The sequence below is a fragment of the Paramisgurnus dabryanus genome, chromosome 8, assembly GCF_030506205.2.
Source record: "Paramisgurnus dabryanus chromosome 8, PD_genome_1.1, whole genome shotgun sequence".
Taxonomy (NCBI): domain Eukaryota; kingdom Metazoa; phylum Chordata; class Actinopteri; order Cypriniformes; family Cobitidae; genus Paramisgurnus; species Paramisgurnus dabryanus.
The window spans coordinates 14,690,452-14,705,789 of NC_133344.1; the positions used below are offsets into that span (position 1 = coordinate 14,690,452).

Sequence of the window (15,338 nt, forward strand, 5' to 3'; positions counted from 1 at the left end):
AAAACAGCTGTTGGAAAGCATCTTTTGCAGCGATTTTTGTGTGACCATATCAGTGAACACCCCTGACCACTCAGTGAGTTTCATGTCTTTGTAAACGAAAGTTGAATGCATTTTAGGAAGTATTGTTCCAGTGCACCATTAAACCCATTGTAGAGGTATGAGATGAAACACAAACATCCGAAAATTCTCAGGGCAGCCGCATATGTCGAAATTTCAGTCAAAACCGTTCTATTTCACCAAAAACAATCTTAAAACAGGGCTTAAAGTGTAAAATACCGAACTTGTCCTTTAAGGTAATTCAGGTGTTGAATTAGCAATATTTAAATGTACTAAATTAGGAATGTACTCTTTTTATAGGAAATGTATTATTATCAGAATGCGCCTTTTTATATATATTTAGTTTTAATTATTTATATATTTAAGGTAAAGTGTGCTATGTGTAATAGATGTATGTATGTATGAATGTAGTTGTTGGGGTGGATTGATGTGCAGCAGTTCTCTCATCTAAGACAAATTTCTCCTAAGGGAGACAATAAATGGTACCTTGACCTTGAAGTTTAAAATGAATTTGTGCTTAAGGTGAGAGACACACGCGCACTTCAGTTAAGTTAGTATTTAGTAGAATGATATGAAAATACAGGCAGTAATGAATATAAACATCCGCACAAGGTCGTCATATAATCTATGCCATTTAGTTTGGTAGTTAACAATAGCTAAGGTAAACTGTACTACAGGCACATCTTGCGTTCGATCTCGACAACACGGTATATTATCACTAATGTTGTTTGCTCACCAAGAAACTTTACATTTAAATCAAAATCAACAGTAATAAAATCACTATTTACGGTTTGTGGTAGGGTTGCAATGGCCATTTGCCCCCTTTTTCAGTATCAAACCCTGAGCGAAGCCTGCTTGATATTGTACCAGATTCAAAAAACTATCCGCGGTGAAATGGCCAGAGTAAACGTACAGCTTTAGATTGAATTGCTCCGGTATTTGGTTGTGCCTGAACATAAAATTTATATCCATCTTTTGCCATTTTCCCCCATGCTTGTTTCTTTTCAATACCGGCAAAACTTCCGATGATTCTGCTGTGTACGTCAGGCTGGCCAAGAACATGGGCGGGTATATAGAAATGTTGGGGGCTTACATCTCGACTGTTACGTCACTGTCAGTGTTATGTTGAGATTGGCCTGTTTTTCTGACTTTTGAATGCAAGATTTACATAAGAATGAGTAAACATTATTGTTTGAGGCTCGTGATGTATCGTTACCATATACACAGCTCTAATAATTCGGCTATGACGAGGTAAATAAAGTTTTACATTCTTGGTCACCTTTAAACAAAGTTAGTTAAGAGTATATGCAGTCGATCAGCTGTGTGTTTCTTAAAAGTTTTGGTGTCTGATTATCAGTGTTGGAAAAGTTCATTTTAAACATGAACTTAGTTCACAGTTCACAAATTTTAAAATGAACTAGTTCAGTTCATAGTTCATATTTCAAAATGTTTAACTAGTTCACAGTAATTTAGAGTTCTTTTTTTCTCATATAATTTGTTTTAAATGATTGCCATTATAGCCCATATAGAACCACAGATAGCAATTATTTTATCAGTTTTAACACTGAAGCTAAATGCGTCAGATTTCATCTTCATATCCAACTTTAAATCCTTATCCAACCAGGGTTTACATTAGCATTGACTGTCTTTTAAATTTTGTATTTGCTTGCACATACTTTGAATGTAGAAGCGCTGCGAGGCGTCGCGTGTAGGACAACTCGCAGGTATTGCACACCGCACGTGCACGTAAAATAGCGTGAGGTTAGTCAGAGTCTATTTCAAGATCCAGAATATGCGTATGAAGCCTATGTTAATCCTTAACGATTTAGGACAATTATGATGTTATTTAATGTTAAACTATGTGAGTGGCGCAGCAGGAATTTCAGCAGCGACCAGAGTCAGTATTGTTTTGATGACGCATGCAGCCGTGAAACTCTGTTGTTGCCAGATTGGGTGTTTTTTTCCGCTACACATTAAGGCCTGTTTACAGTGTGTTTTAGCCAGGTTTTCGCCTGGAAGACTCTATAGAAATCTGGCACCCTATTGAATGACGTTAAACTAAGAGAGCGTGCCGTTCACAAGCACCAGAATGAACGAGTTCACAGTAACGTTCATCAGGCAGTAATACAGTATGTTCAGTTCACGTTCACCTAAAATATGAACGAGTTCATGAACTTTCGTTCAATTAACTCGTTCAGGCACAACACTGCTGATTATGAGGGAACAGTCAGCAACCCAAAATCCTGTTCATATCCCCAGATTTACTCTGCTGCCCGTTGGCTAGAGGTTTTATATTTAAGCATGTAGAAGATGCTTTTATTCAGAGAGACTTGCTTTAAAGTGAGAAAGCAACACAGTAATTTATCCACAGCAGAAGTGAACAGTCATAATGAACATAATGAAAAAAGTAGTGTAGCTGACATTAGTCAAATAAATCAGCATGCAAGTTTAATAAACAATGAATTAGATGCTACTTTCCTGAAACTAAAAGTTATGAGGTTAAGATGAATTGTTGCCTAAGCAAATGTAATGTAGTATTTTTTGTCAGGTCGGAAATGTTGGCCTAGCAAGACTGAAATTGATGGCTTCAGAGCCCAAAGACAACAACACCTTCTACATTGATAATTACAATGGACTCCCTAGACTCCTTGACGATCTGCAAAAAGAGATCTACAATATTAAGGGTAAAACATTTTGTAAATTAAAAAAGTGTGCAGAAAGCTTTGATTTTTTTAAAAAATAAATATGGTTTGTTTAACTGTGGTTTTAGGTTCCCATGAAACAAACAAAAGCAACGACCGACAGAACTTTGAATCAGAATTATCTCAGAGTGGATTCAGTGTTGTCTATCACACTACGGTAAGTTGGAGAGTTCAGGGCTCCCCAACCTTTTTGTGAGCAAGGGCTACCACAAAGCATAAACCACCTGCAGGGTATACTTATTTGATATAGTCTACTAAAAACCCTTTTTTTTTTCTTGTTGATTTTATTTTATTTTAATTGTTGATATGTTTTATCGTTATATATGTTTTATTAGTAGAATATGCTTTAGCGGGCATCTCACAGACTCTGTGGGGGCAACCATGTTGGAGACCACTGCTGTTGACCAAGTTATATAGCAGTTTCATTTTCATTTCACACAGAAACAATAAAGAAAAGTCAAGCTGCTTACAAAAGTGGCATTAGACACACATGACCAACCTGTGACGTGAAATATTATTCAAACTTGATCAAGTTGGGTGAAAGCAAAACAAGTTGATCCAACACTGAAATTGATTGAATATACCGGATACGTGTCGGTCAACATGTTATTTGATGTTAGTGTTTGATGTCAATCTACATTTCTTTTCAACATCTGTTTGTTTCAGGACTCTGTGATTGTGGGTTCGGTGGGATCTTATAACTGGCGTGGAGTTCTGTATGAAGTCAGAGGATCTGGATTTAGAGAGACCGAGATTAAAGATCCAGCTGTCAATAAAGACTCATACATGGGTGCGTGTAGATCATGTTTATGTGTCTTTCTGTGTGTTACTGTGAAGTGTTTCTGGAGATTCTGGTTATTCATTTACATTTAGTCATCTATCAGATGCTTTAATCCAAAGTGACTTACAAAATGAAGGAATCAATGAAAGCAATCAAATAAAAAAGAGCAACAGTGCATAAGTGCTCTGAAACAGCTCTCAGTTCACCTAATGCAGTACATTCATAAACACCTTTTTATTTGACTAATGACTTTATGGATTACCTGCTGACTCCTCCTGGATACTACAATCTGTCTAAACCACACCTCACTGGCAGAGTTGATGGCTTGGCATCTGTGATTAAGAACAAATATAAAACTTTCAATATCGACTTCCATGCTGTTATTAGCTTTGAATATCTGTCGTTTAAATTCATTTTATTTCTTTATTTATTTCATTCATTTAAAAACAAACACAACAACAGCATTAAACATGAATGAAAAATTGCTGGTCCCACACCACTCTTGATTTTACTGATCTACAGACTGCCTAAACATCATGCAAACTTTCTTTCTAATCTCTCCAAGCTGTTTACTAGAAGTTAGCATATCTGACCATAAACTCATTGATCTTAGTTTCTCTCTCCCCATTGCTAAATCTAAACCCAAATCTTCAATATTGTGTCTAAACCTAAAAAAAACATAAATGCTGACAACTTCTTACTGCTATTGCTGCTTCCTCCCTGCCTCTCTCTGTTAATCTCTGTTGTCCTGGTGAGATTCTCTTATCATATAATGAAGCTAGATCTAATGTCTTGGAAGCCCTGTCCCCAGTAAAGACCAGAACGGTTCCATTAGTTTATTCTTCCCCCTGGTTCACCCCAGAGCTCAGATTAATGAAAGCAAAGGCTAGGCGTCTTCAACGTCTGTCATACTGTTCATTTTACCCTCTACTCTGGATTCATATCACAATATAAAAAGCCCTTAACACTACACGCGCTACTTCCTTGTCAAATATTACTGAGCAAAAGTGTAAACCAGGACCCCCTTTTCAGAGATTAACACACTCTCTAAACCACCATCTCTACCTCTCAATGGTTGTTCTGACATTTGTGAAATTGTTTTGACATTTTTTTATACACAATATTGACAATATCTATCAATAACTTTCTTCTTTTACTTCTTCAGAAACTTCTACTTTCCAGATACCCTACCCAACATCTAACTTTACTCTCACCAACATCTGTGGTTGAAAAGCTGATTATGAGCTCTAACTCCTCCACCTGCCTGTTAAATCCTTTACCAACACATCTAAACAAAAACTTCAAAAACTCTCCCTTCCCTCATTATACCCATCACCCACATGATAAACAGTTCCCTTATGACTGGTTATGTACCATCCAAACTGAAAATAACCATGATCACCCCTACACTTAAAACACCTGGCCTTGGTGACACAGTACTGAGTAACTTTAGACCAATCACAAATCTTCCTTTTTGGTCCAAAATCCTAGAAAAAGTGTTTGCCACACAACTGCAGACTCACTTGGACAAAAATAATCTGCAGGAACCATTTCAGTCTGGTTTTCGCCCCCTCCAGAGTACAGAGACTGCTCTCCTCAAAGTGGTAAATGATCTCCTCCTCGCCTCTGATTCTGGTATCCTCAGCATTTTGGTCCTTTTGGACCCGAGTTCAGCTTTTGATACCGTCTGCCACTCTGTACTTTTGTCCTGTTTGTCTGCAATCGGCATCTCAGAAACGGCTTTACAATGGTTAACTTCATATCTCAGATAGGCATCAGTTGGTTAGCATTGACAAATTTAATTCTCATTCTGTCACCCTCTCCCATGGAGTGCCTCAAGGATCTGTCCTTGGTCCACTTTTATTTTTAATTTACACACTTCCCCTAGGTCAGATCATCCAGCACCATGGCTTTAACCCTCTGGGGTCCGACCATTTTGGGACACTCTCAGAGGTTCTGACATGCTCTTACATTTGGTCTTTTTCAGTTAGTTTAAAACATAATAATGACAAGTGTCTCATAACACTGCGTTCAGCATAATCTGGGCCACAATATTATGTGAGCTACATGTATGTACATGTTTGTATTTTTGGATAGAAAAATGTTTATGCGTGGTTTTTAAAAAAGCTAAATTTTTAAGTCACTGATATACAGTATTGTTCAAAATAAAAGCAGTACAATATGACTAACCAGAATAATCAAGGTTTTTAGTATATTTTTTTATTGCTACGTGGCAAACAAGTTACCAGTAGGTTCAGTAGATTCTTAGAAAACAAATGAGACCCAGCATTCATGATATGCACGCTCTTAAGGCTGTGCAATTGGGCAATTAGTTGAATTAGTTGAAAGGGGTGTGTTCAAAAAATAGCAGTGTGGCATTCAATCACTGAGAAATCAATTTTGTGAAGAAACAGGTGTGAATCAGGTGGCACCTATTTAAGGATGAAGCCAACACTTGTTGAACATGCATTTGAAAGCTGAGGAAAATGGGTCGTTCAAGACATTGTTCAGAAGAACAGCGTACTTTGATTAAAAAGTTGATTGGAGAGGGGAAAACCTATAAAGAGGTGCAAAAAATGATAGGCTGTTCAGCTAAAATGATCTCCAATGCCTTAAAATGGAGAGCAAAACCAGAGAGACGTAATAGAAAACGGAAGACAACCATCAAAATGGATAGAAGAATAACCAGAATGGCAAAGGCTCAGCCAATGATCACCTCCAGGATGATCAAAGACAGTCTGGAGTTACCTGTAAGTACTGTGACAGTTAGAAGACGTCTGTGTGAAGCTAATCTATTTTCAAGAATCCCCCGCAAAGTCCCTCTGTTAAAAAAAAAGGCATGTGCAGAAGAGGTTACAATTTGCCAAAGAACACATCAACTGGCCTAAAGAGAAATGGAGGAACATTTTGTGGACTGATGAGAGTAAAATTGTTCTTTTTGGGTCCAAGGGCCACAGGCAGTTTGTGAGACGACCCCCAAACTCTGAATTCAAGCCACAGTACACAGTGAAGACAGTGAAGCATGGAGGTGCAAGCATCATGATATGGGCATGTTTCTCCTACTATGGTGTTGGGCCTATTTATCGCATACCAGGGATCATGGATCAGTTTGCATATGTTAAAATACTTGAAGAGGTCATGTTGCCCTATGCTGAATAGGACATGCCCTTGAAATGGTTGTTTCAACAAGACAATGACCCAAAACACACTAGTAAACGGGCAAAGTCTTGGTTATGGAGTGGCCAGCCCAATCTCCAGACCTTAATCCAATTGAAAACTTGTGGGGTGATATCAAAAATGCTGTTTCTGAAGCAAAACCAAGAAATGTGAATGAATTGTGGAATGTTGTTAAAGAATCATGGAGTGGAATAACAGCTGAGAGGTGCCACAAGTTGGTTGACTCCATGCCACACAGATGTCAAGCAGTTTTAAAAAACTGTGATCATACAACTAAATATTAGTTTAGTGATTCACAGGATTGCTAAATCCCAGAAAAAAAATTGTTTGTACAAAATAGTTTTGAGTTTGTAAAGTCAAAGGTAGACACTGCTATTTTTTTGAACACACCCCTTTCAACTAATTGCCCAATTGCACAGCCTTAAGAGCGTGCATATCATGAATGCTGGGTCTTGTTTGTTTTCTGAGAATCTACTGAACCTACTGGTAACTTGTTTGCCACGTAGCAATAAAAAATATACTAAAAACCTTGATTATTCTGGTTAGTCACATTGTTCTGCTATTATTTTGAACAAGACTGTAAGTCCACAAATCCCATACTAAACATGTTTTCACAAGACTTTTCTAATCAGAATCTAGTAGTCTAGAGTTTTTTTTCTTTAAAATGATGTGAAAATCATCCTGCCTACTCATTCACAATATATTGATTTAGAAATTGTAGGACACTTTTTGTTTAGAGGGGCCGTATGTAAGAAGGATTGATTGACAGCTAGCAAACAAAAGGCTTGCATAATGAGCTGCAAAATGAGGCAGGAATGTGAGAGGAAACTACAGTAAAGAATGAAATAAATTTATATGTTTTATTGTGGTTTATTAAGAAGTTAACAATATAATCAAAATAGAAATGAAGGTCAGTAGGACATTTTCAGTTTATTTGGAAACAAACCCTATAAATTGTCCACAGAAATACCACATAAGCTACGTTACATACATAAGTGATGGGTAAATATCATTGATAGCACCACATCCAGATAAACTATCATGTACATAAACTAAATTCAGAACATCTCAGATAAACATCTGCAGTGATTAGTTATATAAAAAGCTGTTTTCAGATGACTGTTTTCAGATGCCTGTTTTCGATCGTCTAGCTTCTGTTTATAACGCGTTTCTGTAAACGTGTATGAACTTTTAAAACATATTGCATATGTCGACCATGTGTGCGAGTACTCGCGTCTCTGCCTAAACAACGCGGCACTCATAAAAACCGGTGTCGCGTGTAAAGCGCAATATATGGAATTGCATTGCATGTAAACAATATATGGAATCATATTACAGCAGATCACGCAGTGCAGCATTACTCAAAGTTGCCATTAAGGATACGAAAGTAAATAACTGTGTTTAACACTGTACCACATCCACCATTACGTGAGATCACGCGTCATCGTTTGTAAACAATGCGAACGTTTTTCAATCCGAAGTGTGCAGTCTGCTGAGGTCGCTTGTGTAGGCTGAACTGCACAAGCCATAAGCATATTACATGATAGCAAATATAAATTAGGATAAATTAACTGTTACTATATCCTCCTCCAGTGCGTCTTTCATTGTTCTTCTTCTTAGGTAACGTTTAAGATAAACGCTTCTCTTCCTCAATGTCCAGACATAAATGAAGATATTCCTCACGTGTGTGTATAAAGTTTATCATCCAAACTTGCGGTAAAGTCTTTAAATCTGATCAAACTTTACGCTTTGTTTATTATTGTTGGAACTGCTCGTCTGCTCATTACCATGTTAACAGCGTGTACGGCATTAAAGATAATGAAGTCAGCCAGGAAAAACAGTACTCTCTTTACTTCAATGCAGATTATATAAACAGGCAATATTTGTTTTCGATTATAATTAGCTTGTTTAAAAGTAGACATTTCAGGCTTTCTTTGGATATGTGTATCATGTTTGTGTGACGAGTTTCGCGGAGTTTCAACAGATTTTTGTAACGTGATTTGAGAGACAGCTGGCGGAGACAGAAATGTCTGAATGCGCACCCTGTTTATTTTCTTTATTTGACAAAAACACAACGATCTCTTGTTATTCTGAATGTACACTAATTAAAGAGGACCCTTTACAGTTTCAAATGATGTCAAACACGTAAGTGTATGATTATTTATGATGGAGTATTTTAAGTTGATTCTGCAATGATAAGGAGAAAACACCTCAAAACGCGTTGCCGCATTTTGGACCCCGGGGGGTTATTTTCCACAGTTATGCTGACGATACAAAAATTGACTTTTCAGTACAACCTAACTCTGTTTCCCTCCCTCTTCCTTACATGACCTGTATTGCAGTGTGTCATGTAGTTGTCCACAGGGCCGGCCCAGGGCATAGGCGGAATAGGCAAATGCTAAGGGCGCCGCCGACCCCTTGGGGCGTCCATGCGCCCAAATTATTATTATTTTTAAATATATGTATATAAACATTTAACTATAAATATTTATATATTTTATAATATAAATATTTTGCACAAGAAAACAGCAGATATTAATGAATTATTAGTAGCATAGTATCTCGGAAGATCGTGCTTGTTAAATAGCTCTGTGGCTATACTGCACTGAAGCGGCAGTTTAAAATATAAACCCAGAATTCAGCGAATGTCAAGAACAAGAAAACGGAAACAACAATCAGACAGAGACACGGAATTTACATAATGTTACACAGACCATGTTTAAATTTCAATGTTTCTGCACAAAAATAACAACTTGTTCACTTTGTTTAGTATTAATAAGCTGCACAGATATTTACGTGCAACCTGTTGGAAACTATTATTCGTTATTATATAATTATTATTCGTTATTTTACTTTATTACTTCCACTTAAGAAGAGTTCTGCACTTTTTATTTCAATATTTCTCTTTATTTAAATACTATTTTGTACTTAAATCTATAATTTCATTATTTTACTAACCCAACTAACTTATCTGCGCTTTCCGATAGGTTGCACGTAAGGGGAAAAGTATAGCTTTCTTCCCCTTGAGAAGAGTTCTGCACTTTTAAACTTAAAAAATATATATCTCTTTACAAAAAAAACTTTTTTCTTCTATTTAAAAGCTGTAATTTCGTTATTTTACTAACCCAACTAATGACTCCTCCACTTTCCGATAGATTGCACGTAGATATCTGTGTATATGTGCCATCACGCGTTTTCAGCACCGCGGGGAGCAGCCAGCACTCCAATGTGCAGCTTATTAATACCAGACAAAGTTGGTATTTCTGTCCAGAAACATTGAAATTTATACATGGTCCGTGTAACGTAATTTAAATCCCGCGTCTTGGCCTTATTGTTTTTTTCTTGTTCTTGACGTTCGCTGAATTCTGGGTTTATATTTTAAACTGCCACAAAGCTATTTAACAATGAGCACAATCTCCCGAGACACTACAACATGCTACTAATAATTCATTAATAAGAGCTGTTTTCTTGTACACAATTAAATATTTTAAGTTAAATGTACAGTGTTAAAACATGTAAAAAAGACAAGATTTTAACAATGTCAAGATCAAATGCCTGAGTAACAGGGTATTGTGTGTATGTGTTCGTGTGCGTGTGTTTGTGTGTGTTTCCAAAATATTTTCAAAATAAAGAAAAACAAGACAAAGTTGTGATTCTGTGATTCTAAAGGGCACCAGGGGAAATCTTGCCTAGGGCAGCAAATTGGCCAGGGTTGTCCATCAATGTAAACAATGTGCAAAGTAGTTGAACCAAAAAGTGCACGATTAATAAAGTAATTGGCTTCTAAAGTAGGGAGTCGACATAAATGTTTACATAAATGCTTAAATGAGTGTAAAATTGTTAGTTTCTATCGTCGTTTTTATTGCTTGGATTAATTATGAATGGTGACGTTATTTAAACTCTTAATTTAGTGTCAGAGAGTCACGTTAGCAAGCGGCTAACGCATGCTGCACTTACAGTTTTCTACGACTCGGTTAGCTTACATAAATGCTTAAATGAGTGTATAATGTTAGTTTCTGTCGTTGTTATTGCTTGGATTAATGATGAATGATGTGTATTGATGTTGATAATGTCTTCTCAGTAAATCATGTTAGCACTAGGTCAATGCATGTTGCACTATTGTTGGTCTGTGCAGAGACTCTGTCATTTAAACGATCAGAGCAGAGTAGGCTACTGAGAGGTGGGGTTTAGGCAGACTGAATCGGCTTAACACGAATCGTTTGGGGTTCTCTGAGAAATGGGGTAATTTTACATTTATATTTTGAGAAAATTACAGTGTTTTTTGACCTTGCATGCATTTAAACTTGTTGTCCGGGACTTATAAACAGTGATAGGACACTTAAAATTGCCATCTTACTGGCTCTTTAACATCTTGCTTACTCGTTCTCAAAATATGAATGGCTCAAAACTACTTAAATTAAAATATGGATAAAACTGAAATTCTGCTAGCCCCTAAATCACTTGATCTTACCCAACATGGCTTTCCTATTAACATTGACAGTGTTCAACACTGTTTTTCTGTTTATTTGTTTTGAACACCACATCAATCAACTTGTCAAGTCTTGTTTTTTCCATCTTCGCAATATTGTCAATTTAAGACCCTCACTAAATCTCATAAATGCTGAAACTGTTGTTCGCGCTTTTTTTAACTTCATGTCTTGATTATTGCAACGCCTTGTTTTATGGTCTACTCAAAAAAGTCAATAATTGCTTGCAGTTCGTTCAGTATTCAGCTGCTCGGGCCCTCACTTTTACCAAAAAATCAGCTCACATCACCCCTCTTCTACAACAACTATACTGGCTCCCTGTTAAGTACCGCATCCAGTTTAAGATTGTCATGGTTTAGCACCTTCCTATCCCTCTGAATCGATTATCCCCTGTATCCCTGCTCGTACCCTGAGATCGAGCTCTGAAACTTGCTTGCAGATCCCAAGTCCCGTCTATCTAGTGTGGGTTGTAGAGCTTTCAGCATATCAGCTTCTAAGCTTGGGAAAAAACTACCGCAAGACCTTCATGATCTCTCTTCTCTTCAGACTTTTAAAACTGCTCTCAAAACTCACTTATTCACTTTATGTTTTGTTAATTGATTGTCTGTATTTTCCAGCTCTATGCTTGTTTTTGTAAGTCTAATGCAGATTGGTTGATTACATGTTGTATACTGTATACTGACTGTATGCCTTATTCGCCTTATATGTGTGAGGATCTGAGGGACAGATGAACCCAAATACAAATTATGTCGGGGAAAACAGAAAACACTTTATTTTGACAAAAACAAAAAACCCACGAGGGGGTACAAAACATGAAAACATATAACACTTAACTTTGACATGGTAACTAGACTTGACCGTAACACGAACACGAGAACAGAACACAATGAACCTGCACAGAACTAAGGACACAATAACATTAAATAGAAAAAAACAAACGAGATAACTAGCGGGAACAGGTGACGGGAGAAAACCAATAATTACTAATAAGCAGGAGAACGAGGGGGCGGGGACAAAAGACAAGACACCGAAGGCACATGCTATACAAGGTATAAGCCTCCACATAAAGCCTGGGACTGCCAGAACCCTGCCACCATGACTTAAATACAAATACAACACAAGACCCCTAGGCAGGACCCTGACAATATTTATTCATGTTTTATAGCAACCTCATGTAAAGCGTCCTTGGGTTCTTGAAAGACGTTATATAAATAAAACATATTATTATTTTTATTTTTAGGAAAGAGTAGGAGGAGTAAAACAGTGACGTGCAGATGTGCGGTGACTTCTCTTCTAAGGAGGCAGGAATTCAAAATATGTGATTTTGTGCCTTTTTGCTGCTTGTTTCTATGTTCAGGTTACTCTGCTGTGATAGGACGCAGAGGCAACGTCTCTCTGCTCGTCTCTGGAGCTCCACGTGCTCAACACAAGGGTCTGGTGATGCTCTTTCACCAAAATAACAACACATGGACTGTAAAGAAGAACATCATAGGAATTCAGGTCACACACACACAAGATCTTTGATAAGGCTATGTTTTAAAATGATGGCATTTTGTATTGTTTTGATTCATCTTCAGTAAATGTGCATTGTTGCATTGTGCTTGTTCTTGACTTCAGATCGGGTCGTATTTTGGAGCGTCTCTGAGTCTGTTAGACATCGACTCTGATGGAGAATCAGATTTTCTTCTGGTCGGGGCTCCGTTATATTACCGCTCTCAGCCGAGGGGAGAAGGGAGGCTCTACATCTATACTTTATCAGAGGAGGTATTCACCGCTTTGATCCTCATATTAGCATCAAAAGCTTCACTGTTGTTGATTGATTATCTTCTGTAATGAGACCATTGCAGCGTTCATTGACACCTACTGTTTATCGTTAATGAAGATTCTGCTGACCTGTTTCTCTCTTTGTAGTCGTTTCTTAAGATGATGAACATGTGCGAGTCAAATGCAGGCAGATTTGCTGCGTCTCTAGCATCACTAAAGGACCTGAATGGAGACGGGCTGTCAGATGTGGCGGTCGGAGCACCGTTAGAAGATGAAGGGACAGGAGTCGTGTACATCTACCTCGGCGATAAGATGCACGGCATAAACCTGAAATATAGTCCTCAGGTGAGAGGCAAAGAGCCATGACATCTTCAGTTTCATTTCATTATAAGGTGAAACCTGACATGAGATTTGATCATAGCCACCGCTCGCATCCCAGCTGATAAATGTCTTGCGTGGAAACAATTATACGCACACTTTTCATAAATGAGGCCCAACATCTTTTAATTGAGTAAAAAAGCAATCCAGCAGTCAGTGTAACATAGATCTTACAGGAGATTTTCGAATCGTCACATAAAATCCAACCAGTGTGTCTGTGTGTGTGTTTCTGTGTTTGTATGTTTAGCGGATCTCAGCGAGGTCAGTTCTGCCGGGTCTGCAGCAGTTTGGAGTCTCTGTGGTGGGTGAGATGGACATGAATGATGATAATCTGACGGATGTTGTGATTGGAGCACGCGGAGGAATCGTTCTGTTGAAGTACGACAAACAATCTGTAGATTCACTCACTATAATCTATATTATAAATTCAACACTCTGAGATCAACATCACTTTGTCTTTCTCTCTCTGCTAGCATAAGCAAGTTTGAAATTTTTTTTAGTTTTCTTATGAAACTGGCTATTCACATTCTTGTTTTTTTTTAAATGAACAATATTTACTTCTGCATTACAGTGGTTCATGCATACTAACACACAATTCATGAAACAATTCAGAGGTGAAAACCAAATATTATTCTCTTCTAAATTAAACTTTAGTTTCAGATGATGCGCTAAGAACTGAATGATCGGTTTGGGAAATTATGCAGACTGAATGAGTTACAAACTGTAAAGACATCAGTGGAGTCATCTGTATTCCTGATAGATTTAAACTCTTTTACATTTTCCTGTGTCTTCAGAGCCAGACCTGTGATGTTTGTATCTTCACAACTCAGTTTCAGCCCCAGTAAAATCAGCCTAAATGACTTTACCTGTTCGGATGTGGATGTGTTTCATGCGTTCACCCTCACTTCATGTTTCACTGTGTTTGAGCGAACCAGCAGCACAGGTAACATCATAACATAATGAACATCATTTTTATTTTATCATGTGAATAGCGAAAATGTCTTAACTGTCTCATGTCTCTCAGGTTCACTGAACAAGGATCTGAAAATCTCTCTGAATATTAATCTGGATGTTGAAAGAGAAATGAATCGAGGATTCTTCAAGCTGCAGAATTCAAGATCCAGGAGTCTTCAGAAATCCATCCTGATGCCGGTTTCTAATGCCTCCTGTTTTAACTTCTCAATCTTCATGCCGGTACGTATTTTCTTTCACAGCATTTAAAGCTGCAATCTGTAACATTTTTTATTTTCAGTTGAAATTGAGCAAAACTCAAAAAATATCTCCTTATATCTTACCCTGATTCACAATGGCTAGCTTATAATAATCATTTATAATTCAAGTGGCCAAGTCTGTTTTCACAGAAAAACATTTTCAGAACTTTCCAGATAGTGAGAAAAGTTTGCAGTTTGTTTATGCAACAGTTGCTTACAGTTGAAATCTAGATGGTGAAGTTTAATCTGTGAAGGTTTAAAGGACGATCATCTGGGGAACATTTACTTTTTCATTTAGAAAAAAAAATGTGGCAGGTATTTTACTTGTGCAGATGATGTTTTATATAAACTTTCAGGATGTACTTCTATTGTCATATTGATGTATAATGACAGATCAGCTCTGATGCGGTGATCTCACACAAAAGCCACTGCAAGAATCGCTTATTCATTTGCTGTGCTAAGTTTTTATTACCCCTTTTAATTAAGGGGATTCACAGAGGTTCTGATGGTTTGTGCAGAAGTAAAGCCTAAAGTGATATTGCGCGTACAGAAAATTACTTTGCAAATAATTATTTTATAGTACAAACAGAGATGGCGATAGAGAGGCCAAAACTACACATTGCTACTTTAAACATTAGTATGCTATTGTAAGAGAAAAAATAAAATATAGATCCATCCGTTTGGCCCAATGGCAAAAAACAGACATCATGGCAGAAGGTTTGTCGCGCGTTCAGTCTTTTCCGATGCTTGCAGTTGACATTTTAACATAACGCAATTTAGG

At 37.4% G+C, this 15,338-nt stretch overlaps 2 protein-coding genes across 2 annotated transcripts in view; both read left to right on the forward strand.

Moving 5' to 3' along the window:
- The window catches only part of LOC135770805 (integrin alpha-M-like), a 164,361-nt gene that overhangs the window by 120,209 nt on the left and 28,814 nt on the right, over positions 1-15,338 (forward strand). The gene's annotated exons all lie outside the window — the stretch shown is intronic.
- The window catches only part of LOC135770804 (integrin alpha-M-like), a 44,586-nt gene that overhangs the window by 11,748 nt on the left and 17,500 nt on the right, over positions 1-15,338 (forward strand). Inside the window, exons 5-13 of the mRNA XM_065280615.2 lie at positions 2,606-2,741; positions 2,828-2,916; positions 3,426-3,549; positions 12,562-12,704; positions 12,822-12,968; positions 13,116-13,313; positions 13,594-13,724; positions 14,141-14,289; positions 14,371-14,540. Of these exons, the coding sequence (XP_065136687.2) occupies positions 2,606-2,741; positions 2,828-2,916; positions 3,426-3,549; positions 12,562-12,704; positions 12,822-12,968; positions 13,116-13,313; positions 13,594-13,724; positions 14,141-14,289; positions 14,371-14,540 (1,287 nt within the window). The remainder of the gene's footprint in view (positions 1-2,605; positions 2,742-2,827; positions 2,917-3,425; positions 3,550-12,561; positions 12,705-12,821; positions 12,969-13,115; positions 13,314-13,593; positions 13,725-14,140; positions 14,290-14,370; positions 14,541-15,338) is intronic.